The 18205-nt window shown below is 40.3% G+C and overlaps 1 protein-coding gene across 3 annotated transcripts; it reads right to left on the bottom strand.

The window, feature by feature from the left end:
• Window positions 1-1325: 1325 nt before the first annotated feature.
• zc3h11a (zinc finger CCCH-type containing 11A) lies at window positions 1326-17854 on the bottom strand. Of its 3 annotated transcripts, XM_028002279.1 has the most exons (18): window positions 17750-17848; window positions 17404-17458; window positions 15980-16051; window positions 14778-14906; window positions 14549-14668; window positions 12931-13054; window positions 12671-12853; window positions 9857-9922; window positions 9611-9781; window positions 9260-9337; window positions 9066-9164; window positions 8669-8728; window positions 8110-8598; window positions 7059-7132; window positions 6507-6975; window positions 5565-5701; window positions 5143-5306; window positions 1326-2423 (listed from the first exon to the last, which is right to left on the bottom strand). In XM_028002279.1, the coding sequence occupies exons 4-18, from the start codon at window positions 14829-14831 to the stop codon at window positions 2204-2206; spliced, it is 2508 nt and encodes an 835-aa protein (XP_027858080.1). In that variant the 5' UTR covers window positions 14832-14906; window positions 15980-16051; window positions 17404-17458; window positions 17750-17848; the 3' UTR covers window positions 1326-2203. The 3 variants fall into 3 exon arrangements, with proteins under 3 accessions (XP_027858080.1, XP_027858081.1, XP_027858079.1); XM_028002280.1 differs by lacking the exon at window positions 17404-17458 and having other exon boundaries at window positions 17750-17854; XM_028002278.1 differs by having other exon boundaries at window positions 15980-17458.
• Between the last annotated feature and the right edge of the window lie 351 nt (window positions 17855-18205).

The raw sequence follows: 18205 nt of genomic DNA, 5'->3' as shown, positions 1-18205 counted from the left end.
TTTAAACAGCCCATAACTTGTATTGGGAGCCATTGCAATAAATCAATGTTTATGAGGAATTTTATTAAGAGCAGTTATTCTTTAAAGTTTTTTTATTTAGTACCTTAAATTTTTGTAAAGGTGTAGCAGAGATTAGATCAGTCAGACTGAACAAAACTCGTATCTAAGCAACATTTGAATTTTAGTTTTACTTCTCAACAGGTTGCTTACTTAGAAAAACGTGTTTGATGTGCATTACTAGTCATTTTTTGGTCCTGCAGCTTGAATGTAGTTTAAAAAAGTTTTAAACCACATTTTACGTTACATTTCACTGTAACTATGCCCTTGATTTTACTCGCATATTAAAACACAGTACACTACTTGTACTTAAGATCTTTTTATTAGTAGCACATTTGTTGGAATTTTATTGTAGAAGTGGTATTTTATGGTCTTCAGATACTTCAAACAACTACATTTTTAAAATCATTGATATATCCTCTGGAGAATTTTTAAGACTTTGTTTCGGTATGTAAAAGATATTTCAGTAATGACATAAAAGTTATGTTTTTTTCATTGCAATAAAGTAAGAGTTTTTGGACTATTTTCTGTAACTGGTTGTTGCAAGTGATGCGATATTTGTTGTGATACTTCAATATAAAAAAGAAGAACTTTTCTGTAATGCCAGTGTCTTTGGCAAAAAATTACAAATTCTGATGGGTTCACGCAATTCCATGGTTTTTATTGCCATTTTTGAGTCATATAAAAAAATCTGTTAGAGTTGTTAAGACAAAAAAGCACAAAAATATTCCATGTTTTCCCTATTCTAATGCAAATCCCCACTTTCCTAAAACAGAATTTTGACCAAAAACAAGGACAAATATAGCACTTCTCTTTCTAAAACATGTTTTACGCAAGAAAGAGACAAAAAAAAAAACACACACTTCTGTCAAACAATATTATTTTAGGAAATAAGTGGCAAAATGTTTAGGTGGCAAAATGTTTCAATATAGTTTTAGTCCTTGTGTTTCTTTTTTCCTCTATATTCATTTCTCTTTGGCATTTCTATTTCTACTAAACTGCATCACCTCTGTAAATTTCATGTTTAGACTTTCAACTCTGTAGTAGTTGTGATAAAGCCTCCAGTTAGTAGCTTGGGTTATCAAAAAGAAGGACATTTTTACCTTAGTCATTGGTAATTACTGAAATCCTTTTTTGTTTTTGAACACATTGTAATTTTTTGAAATGCATCTGTTTAATGAGGATTTTTTTAGTTTTGGAAGATGGGAAAAACCACAGAGAAAATGTGTTGACCAACTTGGTTAACATGAAGTTCAAATTCCAATTTTTTTCCCAATCTTTTATTGAGGAAACAAAATAAAGTTGGAGGTGTATTAACATAGGCACATAGTGCCAAGGTGACCGCAGTGAATTTTAAATAAACTGAATCCAAACCAATACTGCTCCAACTTGTCAGTAAAAGTGTTTTTTATTTACATAGATGATTTTAAGATCATGACAAAGCGTCATGGAGGAGCAATCACACATAAGGATCGTAAAACCAGTATATCATCTACCAGAATACATCAATATTTTTAAAAAAAGAAAAGAAATAGAAGTGTTTTCTTCTACAGAACTTAGAAACACCACAAAGACTCCCTGAGGTATTCATTATTAAAGTATGCAGAGTGCTGAGGATCTCGGCAAGGATTGGGTTTTTCTAAGTGTTCAGGACGAGACGTCTCAGTCCAACATGATCAAATCCACCCGTGACAAACGGCAGGAGGAATTCCACTTGCATGCTAACTCTGATCACAGGGAACCTGGGCAGAATTGTAACTCATAATACAGGAAGTGGAGGAATCCACCTAGACATACACAACAGAAAAATACACCAGCAGAAGTGCCCCTATGTTCATTAGTTCTATATCCAGCTTGCATACACAGTATACAGATAAGACTCCCCGGCTAAAACGCTGCTTTCCTCCATCAATTTCTGACATACTGCAGCTCCTATAAACATTTCCTTTTCTTTCTTCTGGAACTTGTCAGATGCAAAGAAGTTGGGAGAATGTTCCCACACAATCCAAGTCTGCAGATTTTCACACGGCAGAGCATCCGACAGAATGGTGTGCGAGAGACGTCGTCTAAAATGTGACAAACGTGAAGGTAATACGTGAAATGAGCTGAATTCTTTACGACGCATCTCCGACTCGCCGGTTCTCTCTCAGCTGTCGATCATTTCTGACAGCTCCTGCAGCAGGTCGTCCTCTCCGATGGCCGGATCCACGTCGCCCTCCAGGTGGTCATCGGTGAACTGGTTGATCAGATCCTCGAAGTCGTCCACCGAGGAGCCGGCGGCGTCAGGGTTGGAGGTGGAGGCGGTGCGGGATGCCGCCGCACTGGATCTGCGTGCCCTGGGCTGGGTGGGACTTCTGACGACGGGACTGAAATGAAAGAAGGGAGGCTGCCTTGTTCATGTTCATGAAGTAACAATCTGACGTCCGGAGGATCCGTGTTGATCCTTTGAGATGGTGGAAGGTAGGTAACCATCTCTCTGTAGTATGCAACTTAGAAACAATGTTTTTCTTTCTACATATTTGTTAAAATTGTCATAATGTTGTGACATTATATTATGAGACAGATAGTGTGATTAAAATAAATAAATAAATCAAGCTCCACTCCCTTCTCCCAGTAGTAACAGCAGAAATATACAACTCAGTTAGAAACAACCAATCAGAGCCAGGAGGAGGGTCTTAGTGCTGTCAGTCACTCTCATGCTCACTCCTGTCCCTTTCTCTCTGGTGCTCTACAGCAGGGTCACAATTACATAGTCTGCCATGAATGCTAAGGCTAGTTAGCATAGCCACTGTTGTCCACTGTTTAATGGAACAGCAAGGTACACCGTGTTCCAAATTATTATGCAAGTGATATTTTCTCAGATTTTCTTAAATGGTCAGTGCAAATGATGGTCAGTATAATTTTAAAGTCATGAACTATTACAGTGTAAATCAAATTTTACTGAACAATGCTCCCCAGTATTTTTTTTCAAAAATAAAATACTCAAAATGCACTGTTCCAAATTATTATGCACAGCAGATTTTCTAAACATTTTATGGATTATAAAGAACCTCAAACATTCATTCTTTGAATGTGCAGCATTAAGTGGTCACATGTACTAAAATCAAAAGCTACTTCAATCAAAAACATCTTAATAGACCAAGTTACATGTTAACATAGGACCTTCTTTGATATCACCTGCACAATTCTTACATCCATTGAACTTGTGAGTTTGTGGAAAGTTTCTGCTTGAATTTCTTTGCAGGATGTCAGAAAATCTTCCCAGAGCTGCTGGTTTGATATGAACTGCATTCCACCCTCAGATCTTCTGCTTGAGGAAACTCCAAAGGTTCTCAATAGGGTTGAGGTCAGAGGAGGATGGTGACCACACCATGAGTTTCTCCACTTTTATGCCCATAGCAGCCAATGATACAGTGGTATTGCTTGCAGCATGAGATGGTGCATTGTCTTGCATGAAGATGATTTTGCTACTGAAGGTACGGCTCTTCTTTTTGTACCATGAAAGAAAGTGACCAGGTAGAAAGTCCATATATTTTGCTGAGGTCATTTTCACTCTGAAGGGGCCGACCAATGATTCTCTCCCCATGATTTTGGCCCACAGCATGACTCCACCACCTCCTTGCTGACGTCACAGCCATGTTGGGACGTGGTGGCCATCCACCATCCACCACCAATCCACTACTGCGTCCATCTGGACCATCCAGGGTTGCACAGCAATCATCAGTGAACAATTAATCTTCATGTACAGCAGGGCCCACTGCCACCGTTTCTGCTTGTGAGCTCTGGTTAGGGGCCCAATAGTAGCTTCATGCACCGCAAGCCTCTGGAGGATCCTCCACCTTGAGGCTCCAGAAGCACCAGCAGCTTCAAATACCTGTTTGCTGCTTTGTAAGGGCATTTTAACAGCTGCTCTCTTAATCCGATGAATTTGTCTAACAGAAACTTTCCTCATTATGTCTTTATCTGTACAAACCCATCTGTGTTCAGAATCAGCCACAAATCTTGTCACAGTACGATGAGTTTTCATTAAATATCTAATGTTTTCATACCGTGTCATACAGCACTACACTATCTGATGATTTTCAGCAGCAGAGAGATCCTTTCTCTTTCCCATATTGCATAAAACCTGTGGCCTGCTTAATAATGTGGAACATCCTTCTTCAGTAGATTTCCTTTAATTGAGCTCACCAGACAAACTAATCAACCAGCTCTCTGAAATTAATTAGAGTGATTCAAAGAGCCCTGACACATAATCCCATCTAGAAATGTAATAGCACAACAAAAAAATGTATCTTTATGACACTTAACTACAATTTGCATAATAATTTGGAACACTGTGTATTTCTTTGCCATTAGCACATTGAACAGGATTGATTGACAGCATTAAGCCCCTCCTCCTGGCTCTGATTGGTTGTTTTCAGTTGGGAGTGATGCATTTCTTCAGACTGAAATAATAGCACAGAGAGGAGCTAATATTTCACAGATTATCTCTCTTATAGTATCACGACATAACAATTTTAACAAATATTTAAAATACATTTTATGTAACAAAATACAGCTTTAAAATGGGATTATTTTTTTTAAATGATATGGATAGTAAAAAATATTATATATATCTTCTGACTGAATAAACTTCCAATTATAGAATATTTTACTGAGCATTTATTACCACAAAAGCAAAGGTACAGCTCAGATTAGCATTCAGCTTCAAAAACATTCGGCCTAGTCCTGTGTACAGCATCACCTCTGATAAAATAGATATTTCACTGAAGAGTGAGTGTGTTTTCACATCTGACAGTCCAGTAGACTCGCTTTAATTGGTGACCAAAATTGCAATGTTTGTTCTATTTTCATTGCTGTGGTTTCCGGGCCGCATGGTGTTCACATGTGCATTCTAACCACACCAGAGTTCACTTTAACCGAATCCAGGGCTAGGGTTTTAGGCGAACCAGAGTTCACTTTTTTGGTCTGGATCAAAGTTTGACTGCGCAACAAACCAACCAGACTTTCCAGACAGACGGAATGGAGTTGGATTAAAGTGGACTAAACAGTTCTGGTGAGAAAGCAGCCTTGGTGTGAACTTACCTTTGTGGAACCGGCCAGGTGTCTCTGACTGCATCTCCACTGGCGCCTGCCTTGATGTCTTGACCCTGAATCTGCGTGAAGACAGGAACTGTCTGAAGCTCGTCCCTCTGGGTGCTGGGGGTGGGCGGCACAGCAGACATTGGCTGGACCTCTTTGTTTGAAGACTGGAAGGGGAAAATTGGCAGAGTGTCAGTGAATTCAACTGTAAAATGGCTGATTTGAGATAATGACAAATGTTCTAAACACAGGAACATTCAGATATAATCACAATCATCTATCACGGACATTTCCGATGAAGCAATGACTGACTGTTTTGATTTCTAGCTTTAAGGTCATTAGCATGTCCCGATAAATTTATATATTTTTTTCACCGGTATTATCATGAATTATGCATAGCTCAGCCATAAGTGGGAGCAGTCTACCTGCTGAGCAGCGGTGGAGCTGTTCATGGGTTTCACAGCTGCAATAGCAGAACCCTCCACTCCTCTCTTCTTCGGAGGCGGCTTCACCTGCCCTACAGGCTTCACCACTGATGGCTTCACATTCAGCTTAGGCCTCACTGCAACAAAATGAAAAACAAACAAAAAAACACATTAAGGGATGGAAATAGAAGTGCTTCTCTTCTCCTAACTGTTTTTTATAGTAGATTCTACACATGTTCAGACTGCAACCAGCTTTCCGTCCACCAGAGGTCACCAAGCTTTCTAAAACTTACTTGCAAACACTTGTTTTGTCCAGCCAAGTAAAAAAATTCCTTAACATTGATTGTACTAGCTCCATGGCAGATTATTTAACTTATAACGTGGGAAAATGTCTTATTAAAAGTGAAATAATCAGCAAATGGAAGTAGAAATTGTTCATCAATATTATGGAATTATTTACTGAAAACAACTTCTAAATCTTACTGAAAAGTTACTTGTAAGTTAGTTCTGTCTTATTTCAGGTATACTAAGATATCTGCAGTAGAAAGTAGACAAACATACTTGCTAAGATTTTGTGTTTTTATAATATACACATCCATGTTTGGGGTTCATTAATATTTCAGATCAACTGAGTGGAGGATATAATCCTCAGAAAGAAGACCTGCCTAATAATTGTGCACACAGAAGGTGTGTATATTTGTCATGCATGTCTGATCACGTTAATGATTCCTCTGTAAAACGATCGGTGACAGACCAGGACAGGAAACAGATTTGTCTGGACAGAGAACATAATCTGTTATTTGTTTCTCCCCCACCCCACACCCCAACAGTTTTGAATAGTTTAATCTAAATTTAGAGGATTTGGATTAAACTCAGTCCTGATCCCAGCAGGTTACGCTTGCTCTAATCAAACAGAGAAAGTCCAGTTCTGTCTCGTCTCACCTTTGCAGCTGCCTGGATGCTCCAAGGTTTTGGTCTGATTAGAGTCTGCCAGGAGTTCTGCAGGCTGACTCGACTCCCTCGTTATCAGTGCAGACGGCTGTGAGACGGTGCCTCTTTTGGTTTTGTCCAGGAAGTCTGTGGAGCTCTGCTTTGGTGAGTCTGAGAGCGCCATTGCCATGGCAACGGTTTGGGGGCCAGGAGAAGCTGTCCTCTTCGGAGGCGATGGTGCTCGCGGTTTTAGGGAGATGAGTTTCCGAATTGAGACTCTGGAAGGCGGCGGGGGCTCTGCCAGGGACTGACAGGTCGTGGTAGGGGTCTTCCTCTTGAGGGCGCTGCTGGTGCTGCTGGCGCTCTGCTTCTGAGACGAATCGGCCTCGGCAGGGCTTTTGGCCTGCCCCTCCTGCTCCTGTCTGCGGAGGCGTTTCTCCTGCATGATCTCCTCAAAAGTCTTCACCTTGATATCGGAGGCCTGCACAGACGGGAAGTTTCCGTTACTTCACGCCTGGCAGAGCAGCAGCCAATCAGACGAAGGCGCTGAAGGACCAGACATACCTGAGCAGGAGATGCTGCAGCTTTCGCCGGCCTCTCTGCTGGTTCAGCGCTCCTTTCACCTGCCGTGTTGCTTTCTATCACACAGGAGAAAACGTAACAAAATCAGCTGGAATTATCCTCCATATCTGCCACATTTTCATTTTGGGTCATATTAAGATCATGAATGTTCTTAAAGGGCCGGTAGTGCCAAGACATGTTGATAAAACCACTAACAGATTGTTAAAATATTAATAAAAAAGCTGTCTGCATTCAATAAGTTCCTCTTGAAGTGAAATAATATTAAGCATGTTTTCACACTGATCAGTCACTTTCTGGATTTTACAATTGTTTTTGTGATTTTTACAAAAATCAGAAATTACTGCTTTTGTGTCGTCAATTAAATATTTGCAAGAAACTTTGCGATATTTGTGATTTGGCAAAAAGGCGACTCAAGTGCAGAGTTACTAATTAAAACATCAATCATTTAACATGATAATGTTTTAAAACTTACATCATCACATGGACCAAAATATAAAGTTATGTGCAAAGACTGAAATTAAAATAAAATAAATATCAAAATCACAACGTTTCCCAAATCAGTTTCTTTCAATTCTGAAACTTTAACAAAAACTTCAGGCGTGTCTGTGTTTGGTAAAAATATGTTTGTTCTTCATTCAGTGGGTAGAGAATCCAGAAATTTTACTCAAATAAGAGCAATATGTCATAATAAAATAACTCAAGTAAAAGTAAAAAGTACAGCATAGTAAGAATACTCCTAAAAGTATATTTTTTCAAACAAGTTACTCAACTACCCAACTCTGCTTAAACACAATGTTTTAGTGGAAAATTCGCACCAAAAAAAACCCCTCACAAAACGTGTGGCGTTCTTGTTGATTTTGTGTGAATTTCTGTGAAATTCCACAAAAAAATAGAGGGACTAACTTCCGTAATTTGGCAGTAAATAGATAAAAATGGCTTTTATCCGATTAATAAAGTAATACGTATGTACACAAATGCTACCCTGAAGGCTCTATTAAGCGGTGGCGGGCCAGATCTGCTTTGTGTTTCTTACGTTGGGTTGGGGACTTCTTGACCCGCAGCAGATGTGGCCTCTTTGCGGCGCTGTAATCGGGGTCGGGGCTGTCGGTGGTCTGCTGGGCCTGGACCCTGGCTGCTTTCTCCCTGCGGATTTCCTCCAGTGTCTTCACTCTCACCTTCTCCACGTCAGCAGCGTCCGTCGGCCCCGGGCACTTGGCTGGAGCCTTCTCCTCTGGGTGCTCTGCCTTCATCGGGTTGGGGTTCTGGTTCTGTTCCTCCTCCTGCTTCATCTTCTTCTCTCGAATGATCTCAGAGAAGGTTTTAACGTGGCCGATGGGGGCGTCTGTTAGAGTGATGGATCTCTTGGTCGCCTTGGCAGCCCTGACCGGTTCTGTTTTGGTGGTTTCCGCTGCGTCGGCTGCAGGAACGTCCTTCTGGCTGCCGGCCTTGGCCTGTCTGATCTCTTCTAGAGTTTTGATGCGGATCCGATCGGGAGCTTTGGTAGACACTGGGTTGGCCTCAGCTGGAGAAACGTGGGAAGGGTTTGTAACTTCCAACATGAGTAAGAGGAGAAGTGGTGGCTCTAGTCTTACCTCCATGAGCACCTCTGATAGGTGGAACCAGCCCAAGTCTTTCTTTGATCGGTTTCAAGGCTGAAGAAGAAAAGAAAAAAAAGAGTTTGTTGATCTGACCTCAACCTATGTAACACGTTGCCACAGGAAGAATATCAGTAATCTGACTGAATCAGCAGCAGGATTTGCAGTAAGGAAGCACAGACTGCATGCTTGTTTTTAGCTTGACCTCTGACTGCTCCTTTTGTAAGCAGGTGCAACTTCCTCAAAATATTGTAAGAAGAATTAAATGATGCTGGTAGTGATTACTAGAAGGCAACGTGAATAAGCCAAAACCAGCAAAAACACGTCTGAGCTTTAAAACACGTGACAAACAGAACATTTTCAGACACCTCAACCAGTGCATTTCCCTGCTCACCTTTCTGAGTGTTGACCGGCGGCTCCTCTTCATCAACAATTCTGCCCAAACGCTCAGCCAGACTCTTCTTTATTGTAATCTGTCCCCCGCTTTGAAAATCTGAAGCAGAACCAAACCAGGAGCTTCAAAATGGAACTAGCACCATGTGAAACAGGAAGCATCAGCAGCAACAGCAGCAGGAGCTCCAAACCCACCTGCAGGGGGCGCCCTTCGCCCCAGCCGTTCAGCCACCCTGCCTCTGGGTCGCTCAGGCTCTTCAAAAACAACAGCGCCTGACATTAAACACACAGCAGAAGATCACTGATCTGAACGTAAGTGGTTCTCTACTGGCTCTTGATTGGAATTTACAGTGATATGTAAATGGTGACAGACAGGAAAATTAAAAAAATAACTAAATATAGAACTTAAACTTCATCAGAAGCATCATTCTGAAACGTAGAACTTTTTTCTTCGGATTTCCGAGGCCTGAATTATCCGAGGCTAAAGTAACTGCTGATGGTTCCAGGGTAAAAGCTGAGGGTAGAGGAAGAGCAGTTGTTGCTCACCTCCAAACTGTGAGTGGGCGGGCCGGTACGATGCCAGGCAGTTCTCCTTCTCTCCGTTGGTGGAGGTGTCGGCGCTCTGGAGGGGGTAACCCGCCCTCTTCATGCTGGACTTCAATGCCTTCCTCAGCCGGATCTCCTCCAAGGTGCTCACGCCAAAGTTCAGCGGCTCTCCTGGACAAAGCACGACCCTCGTGACCTTTCCCGGGCCTTCAGCCGTGGGGTCAGGGCTGCGGAGCTTGGTCTCACCTGATCTAGCCATCTTCCTAGGTGAAGGACCGACCTTGCCATCCTCTCCCTCCTCCGAGAACTGGTCTGAAACGCAAAGAGCCGAGCGGTCAGAATCGGAGCAGGAAGACGTTGTTTAACCTTCGTGCGATCTTAACAGTTTACTCCCCTTGTCCTACGGGTCAAAAATGACCCGCCCTACCAAAAGCCCCAAAATAAAGCAGCTTACTTGAATTTGAAATCCAAAATCTATTTTGCATGATGAAACAATCTGTTATTTATCAATTCAATTCATTTTTATGATGTATTTTTTGTTACACAACACAAAAAAACGATCAACAATATTACACTTTTCTTTTCACAACAAACCAACTGTCATAGGTTTTCTTTTACACAGTAAAGTTTATCATTTTAATTTTTTTAAGTTTATTATTGTAATTATATAAATGTAAAGTAACGACTGCCGAATCAGCTACACTGAAAGGGAAAAAACACAAGTCAGCAACTTTTTTGTGAACAGTTCATTCTTTTATACTGTATAGGACGCCAACTATGAAAATACTTCTCTCATACAACATCCTTCAACATGAAATTTTGAAGACGTTCGACATAAGGACGTCTGCAACATAAGATGTTGAACATAAGATGTTCAACATCTTATGTTTGAACATCCTGCAAAATAATTTTGCAGGATGTTAAATAATTTTGCAGGATTTATGTTCGCCTTGCAAACCAAGATGTACAAATTCTTATGGCCAAGATTTTGAACATACCTGACCATAAGCTGTTCAACATCTTATGTTGAACATCTTGCAAAATTATATAAGATGTTCAACGTCTTGTGGAGGACAGTATGTGTGAACGTACAGCCCATGACCTGTTGGACAGTGAAACAGGTCATGGGCCTCTGCAAGGAATCAACCAGGGGTATTTTGATTTAGGGCACCCTTATATCCTCTATACTGAATTTGTTTTTATTATGTCTGAGATTGTTTTTTGTTGTGTTTGGAAGCTTGTGTGATGTGAGGGGTCAGCTGCAGGTGCAGGTCAAATACAAGTTCAATTCATACATCAATCCAGTTTATTTGATGTGTGCGTGTGGGTGCATATGCGGGTGTGTAGGTGTCGGTGTGTGTATTAGAGACAGTTTCTGTGTGACCTTCAAACTTTTTTCTGCTGTTTAAATGGTTTTAGAATTCACGGGTCAGAAATGACCCGTAAGACAATCCTTGTACCCTAGTGGTCTACAGCCCACATGGAAACATAAAATTTCAAGTTGGAAAAAGATAGTTCAGGGGGTTTTTTTCTACAGCTAAACATGCTAGTGGGTCACTTTTGACCCGCAAGATAACACAGAAGTTAAAAGTGATTAATAGATTAGGAAAAGATGATGTCAGTTCAAAACAAAACATACCACTATTTTATACTACCTATATTCTATATTTGCCAAACAGAGAAAATATAGAACCGGTCTACAGGACTGGTTTAACAAGAGAGCCTGTCCAAACAAAACCAGTCATCCAGCCTCTGCAGAGCAGCTTGGACTGAACTGACTGGTCTGTGTTCAGTCATCCAGAAGGTGAAATGGACCTAAATGGACTGATGTTTATGGAAACTCTTCCGAAGAGCCATGTACTCCCAATTGTCAGGTGACAGTCTGGCCTCTGCGACATTTCCTATCCAAACAGCCGTTTTTGCTTTCATTTCTGGCAAATTAAACTCTGAACTGAGTTTAGAAGCACTAATTTCACATAACTTTGGGGGGTGCGGGGGTCACAACGTTTTTTAATGTCTTCTGCAGGAAATTTGTCGTCAGTGTTAAAGAAACGTCAATTTATTTCTATTGGTAGGTTTTATTTTGAAGGAAAAAAAATTATCCATCATATAGGATGTACAGTATGTGGTGTCCATATTCTTTGAGATGTTGGTATTTGCGGAAAATTGCAGAAAACACACACAGTTTTCAATATAATCATGAGGAAAAAAAGAAAATGTTAGAAATTTATTGCAATTATCCCATAAGAAACCTTCCGAAACATGCATTTTCAGAACTACGTTTAAAACATTAGTTGGTTTTTTGACTTTGTCTGGTGTTTGAAATTTTTAAGTGGTCTTCAAAACAGTAGAAGGTTCTTCATTATTGCAAAACATCCACCACTGTTCCTGTGGCTCCATCATCCCTAGGAAGTCACATGATTACTGTTGATAAAATTCTTTAGATTATGCTTGCTAGAACAAAACCTGGATGTTACTTTTTCTAAACCTAAAGAATAAAAAAACAAGTCAGGATATTCTGAACTGTAATCCTCGTCAATCCTTTCCCACCTAACAGGACGTTTTTGTACCTTGTTTTTGTAAATAGTTGTGTTGGAATTAATTTAATTTAATTTCTTTGGTAGGAACAATGCAAGTTAGTTAACATTTTTGTAAATTTAACAAATTTAGCCAAAAGGTTACTTTTCAGCTGTTGTCCCTGGACAGGGAATAATTTGTCTTGCTAAAAACAAACGCTACAAAAACAAGGTTAAAATGACTTCAGTACACAAATTTTGTTCATAAATGCAAAAAATACAGACAGTAAATACAAAACAAAGAGAATGCACTTGTTATTTAAAATGTTGACAGATCTGAGGTGTTATGAACCAGCTTTTTTTAATTGTTTTTAAATAGATGAGTCCAACTTGTGCTGAATCACAAGAGAACTCTGTTATTTCCTGGCTCCTCGCTGCTTTTACTGGATTCATAATCTGTTTCATCAGATAGAAATATGGATGTCGTTGTTTTGTGTTTAACTGAACAGACAGTGGACTGAACGTAAAACAGCCTAGGGCTCACCTTCTTCATCCTCGTCATCATCTGCTGGATTAATGACCACGGGTGGATGTGTGGGGCTTGGTACCGCCTCCTGTGTGTCCGTCTTGATGACCCCTCGGAGCTGAGGGTTGGCTGCATTGGGCGGAGCGGCAGCTGGCGGCGGTGCCGGCTCCTCGTGCGGCGGCTCCTCGCTTTTGATCAGTACTGGAAAAACAGCAGCCGTCAACTTAAAGAGAACTACGTTTCTTTAGAGCGTATTGGTGGGAAGAAATTCAACTTACCTTTATCAGGAGGGACAAAGACGCCCTCTATGTAGCGGGGCCTCTCATGGAAGAAGGCACAGTGTGGTTTCTGGCAGCCAGCGGGCTGGTTCTCCCAGTAACAGGGAATTTCCTTCCTGTTTTTCTGGTTTTGATCAAACACAAACACACGTGGCACTGTGAGCAGACAAGATCTTCGTTTGGGGTTACTTTAATGTTTCTTCTAATATAATCCAAACTACAGAAGCCCATAATCCTGAATCTGTGTTGTAAGAAAACCTGGAGTCTGAAACCAAACATACAATCCGACTCCAGCTGGAGAGAAGGAAGTAATGTTTGGATCAGAGTCAAGCATGAAGACTTACTGGAGGTTTTAAACTTCTGACAGCTTCTGCACAGGTTTTACAGGAAGCGGCTTCTCTTTCCTCCCTAGTAAGGGCTGTGGCTTTAACACCTTCATTTTGATTTATTAACTCCACAGATTCTGACGCAATTAATCACTTTTATTTTGACACATGGTTTTGGTACGTGTCAAAATATTATAAAAATATGGTATGACGCACAAGTGACAACCGCAACATTAATCTGATGGTTGAAGAACCTAAATAACAGATTAGAGACAATAATCTTTGTTATTGAGCTCATATGTCTATTTATTCAATAATTTAACAGCGAAACAGTTTTTGAAAATATTGCTTATTTTGTCGATAGGTGGTTTTTGAATGTGATTAATGACAGACCCTGCACTTGATATGAGTTAACTAAAGAGTTAGAAATTTTAACGCAATTCTTTTTTTAATGTGCTAAAGTTCCCACTGGAACCTTTGTACTCGCATGTTTTTGGTATGCCAATAAATCTGATGCACAAACAACATCCACTAACAACAGCGATGGAAGCTGCTGGGGGTTAATTTTGTTTTTTTTTAAAACGATCTAATTGGATGCTGGAAAAGACTATTGTGTTCAAGTTGTGCTAAAAGTGAGTAAAGGTTTCTTTAAAGTTGACAGGAAATTTGAAAATATTACTCGATAGCAATGCATTTTTGTAAGATTGGAAGACTAATACCTAAACACCAACCACAAAGTATTTTAAAAAGGCAATAATTTACAAAAAACCTAAGTTAAATGAACAATGCTATGCCTGGTGGGGCACAAAAAAAGCCTGGTGGCCCACCAGGCTTATAATACACTGAGGGAAACCCTGCTATCAGTGAAGCTATTCAAGCCTGAAATAGCATCTCAGTGCTAAACATGTAGTAGCACCACAGACGTCCCCAGTGCTAATGCCAGCATCCACAGTCCATATTTTTTATCAGGAGTTCATAAAACATTGGAAAGCTGACTGCCTAGAATATTACTCATCTTCAGTCAGATGGTTGAATGCACAATAAATATCTTTGTTCTTAAGCTCATCTATTTATTCAATAACTTAGCAGCAAAAAGTGTCTTTTGAATTGAAAATGTTTACGTCATTGATATGTGGTTTTCGATTAAAATGCAATTAATTCATTACAGTTAAGTTGATTAAAACTCTTCATTGGCTTCAAGCACTAATTATAAGACGTTAAATAGATTAAAACCTAGCTCCTGTATAAAAGAAACCGGAATGAAAAGACAGGGATGGCTAAACCGGGCTTACTGTGATCTTCATGTGGCGAAACTTGCAGACAGTACGGAAGCAGCGTCCTTCCTGCCAAAGGTTGCAGACAGTCTCGTTGCCCATGGCAGCCTCACAGTGTCGGAATGGGCAGCTGTCACCCTGTTCAGTAAAAAAACAAAAAACAAGCTCACTTTCTCTGCTCTCATTGCAAATCAGCTTCAAAACAAAGGATGAAAGTGCAGAGTGCATCAGAGGTCTCTGGTCTTACTTTAGAGCAGGTAGAGTAGTAGAAGAAGTAGCAGTCGTCTCCATGGTTGGTCATAGTAATACGTGACGAGGCTTAAGAGGCGGCAGTGACCCAGCAGCTGGTTCCCTTCTGAAACGATCGAGACTCTCCCTGAGATCACAAAGAGAAAAAAAAAAGGCTCCCTCATTACTTCTATTCCTGTTATGCATCAGACCAGGGAGTCGCATAATGAATCTGTCCGCCAGTGTTTACATGGCAGATGGACTTCCTCCGACTTGAAGGGACGTCGGAGGAAATCTCTGTGCATCGGTTTTAAAATGTGACTCAAAAATCCAATCTGTTCAGATGACAGATTAAAGTTTGCGAACGAACGTCAGTAGGGCCGTTCTGCTGCTGCCATGACGACCTTGGAGAGTTACTATGGTGTTTGAGACGACTAGTACTTTTTAGGGTGGCAGGGGGATAGAAAACTGTGGCAAATGTGTCAAAACAAAGACCAAGTTATTGATTTATTTTTATGGAGAAACAACTTATTGCTCTATGGTGCTGACCAGCACACAATTTAATGTGGACCGTTTAGATTTGTCACAAGGTGTTCTGTCGTTATTTGGATTATTTTAGTTCTTTTTATAAGTTTTAACCACAGCTAAGCTATTACCCAGTTGGAATTATTAGCCCAGTTTTTGGCCATGTTTTCCCATTAATGAACTGTTGGGGTTAAACCTTAGACTGTTCACAGTTTGATTTTTAATGCTTAGAATTCAGAAAATCAATTTTCCTGCTTACAGTTTAGTTATTAAACAGCCCATAAGCACGCCTGCTACAGGACAGATTTTTCATAACTATCATATTTTAATTGCTCAGAATTTTTGTTTTATTTTACATTTACTCTTATTTCGGTGTTTTCACATCCTAATTTACTTTTTATCATATTCAATCAAACTGAACTGCATCACAATTTGTTTGAAAACAACATACTGAATCGCAGTGAATTAAATCGTAGCAAATCTGGGTTTACTCTTCCTGTATAAATAACCAATCATGTTGTTGCAATCGTAGGAAGTTAATTATTATGTGGGCTACAAATCAAGAGATGCATAACCCCAACATAGCCGGGCATTTAGGCTAGAGAACATCTCTCAACAGAATTTAGTTTAAGTTTTTGCAATTCCATCGACACCTATCAGCTACAACTGACATCGGTTCACACTGCCCCACTTTACCTGAGGTGCCTTTGCTGGTGTCTTCCTCTTGAGTGCACTGCTGGTACGGTGTCTCCGGAATTATATGGAGTCCTGAAGGAACACTTGATCCATGAGATAAGAGGAAAAGTGGGGTAGGTCGCCCAGAAAAACTCGTCTTCCTATGTGATCCCTGGTCTCAGGCGATGTGAGACATCTGTATCTCAGCCAGACTGCTAAACAGGACTGACAGAGGCTGCAAAAGTCCTTTTTTTTTTTTTTTTTTTGGTATGAATAAATGAAGTGACTAATCGAGGAAATATATAGGGGGAATTAATCAGCCAGACGAATGGAAAGGACCAAAAAAAAAAACTTTAAACTCAAGTGGAAAAAGTTGGGTTGATGTGTAGCCAAAAAAAAAATCTTCAGGGTCTTCTTGTGTCTGGGGGCATTTTGTTTGTCGGTGTGGCAATATATATTTTTTTTTTAAAAAATGGGAGAGAAATCTGGGCTTCTAGTGATTTTCAGCTGCTGCTTAACAACGCTGAAATGGAGTCTTCTGCCTACGGATTGTGATGGGTGCAAACTATCCACATCCAGAGCTCCCCAGAGAGGGTCGAGACGGCTGGCTCTAAACCTACAAATCAATCAAAAACACTTCCCAACAAACTGAAAGTGGGTTAATATGAGAAAAAGAGAGAGAGAGAGAGAGAGAGAGAAGGAGAGAGACAGCACAAACAGCTAGAACATTTCAACATAAATGGTACATTTATAGCAGAAATACACTCTTGATATTGACTCTGGGGTATAGCAATATTTGACAAAAATCAAGGTGCAATGCTAAGACAGGCTGCAGCTCTGTTAAATGTCACTTATTTATTTCGTGTATGTTTTTGCTACTTAGGAGCCTCCATTTTGCGCTGTAGATCAGCTTGAACAGGTTTGGCCTTGTTCTGAAGGTTTCCAGGTGGTTCACATCTTCACTAATTATAAGCCTTTCCCATAATGTCGCCACTCAAACCATTTTGTACTAATGTATCAGTTTATTTCTCAAGAGAGCTCAGGATATTGATAAAAACAGATAGACAAAATACAAAACAATTGTGGTTCTGATCACCACCATACAGATCAGTTGACTGAAACTGATCCCCGACCAAACCAGAGCAGCTCTGAACGAACTCCAGCCTGCAGATTTTGATTTCGTTGAAGAGCTCAAGATGTTCTTCCCAATAACACGAGTAACGTGAAAACTCCCCGGGTTTACGTCGCGCCTTTCTCGTTCTACCTCTCAAAGTAACATGTCTATTCAAACCGGATTGGCATCAGGGAGGGAACATTTGCTTTAGTACCTTGCCCAGTTGTAGTTGGGTACATGGCGAGGCCAGCTGGATCACAGCCGCCCCACTTTGGTGAAAATAACCAAAGTTTAAAAACAGACAAAATGAAGAAAGCGATGACATACTTACTCTAAAGTGTGTAAAATAGCTTTAAGCTAGCTGGAACGAGCTACGGGCGATCCCCCTGCAGTGATGGAAATTTGACTATAACGTAAATTTATGAACTGATCACGACTCTTTATGGTTATCAAAAAAACTAGAAGCAGGGATAACGAACTATTCCTAATACTTGTCACGGGTTTGTACGACAGAACTTATTTTAGCACATGCTACATAACACAGGCCGAGACCTTCTCCTTAGCTAAAATGTTAAGATGGCTGTTTATGTCGTAATTACCGGAGAATGTACTCTCCAGCTTCAACGTTTCCAAATAACAACAATTAGCATATAAACACGATGTATGATGTTAATTACCAGTTGTTGTTTTTTTTATAGATATATTAAAAGTTCTGAAATACGAGAGTTGTGGTCCCGGGTCGCTCAGGTCCGAAGAAGTACGGAGACAAATTCAAAATGGCGGCCGCAGCTAAAAATACGAGTGGGCTCGGCTCAAGTGTTGCGTTCATGCGACGAGGGAACCTCAGATATTTAACTACTGCAAGCTTCTGTGCAACTCCAAAATATTTAACCAAAGTTTAAAACATAATAACTTAAACAGAAAATGTTAAATTCTGTGAAAAAAAATTCACTTATGTTTCAAGTTGTTAGTTTGTATGATTTTGTTGTTTTGAAAGGTTGGGTCTTTTTTTGCCGTGACGCTCAAATTACACTACAGCCTGAAAGGGTAGAGTACCCAGAAATAGTCCTCAAGTTAGAGTACTACTTAAGCATGTTTTTCACTGAAGTAAAAGTAAAAAGTAGCCATCGAAG

The sequence above is a fragment of the Xiphophorus couchianus genome, chromosome 20 (genome assembly GCF_001444195.1).
Source record: "Xiphophorus couchianus chromosome 20, X_couchianus-1.0, whole genome shotgun sequence".
Classification (NCBI taxonomy): Eukaryota; Metazoa; Chordata; class Actinopteri; order Cyprinodontiformes; family Poeciliidae; genus Xiphophorus; species Xiphophorus couchianus.
This window is presented reverse-complemented; position numbering and strand designations above follow the sequence as displayed.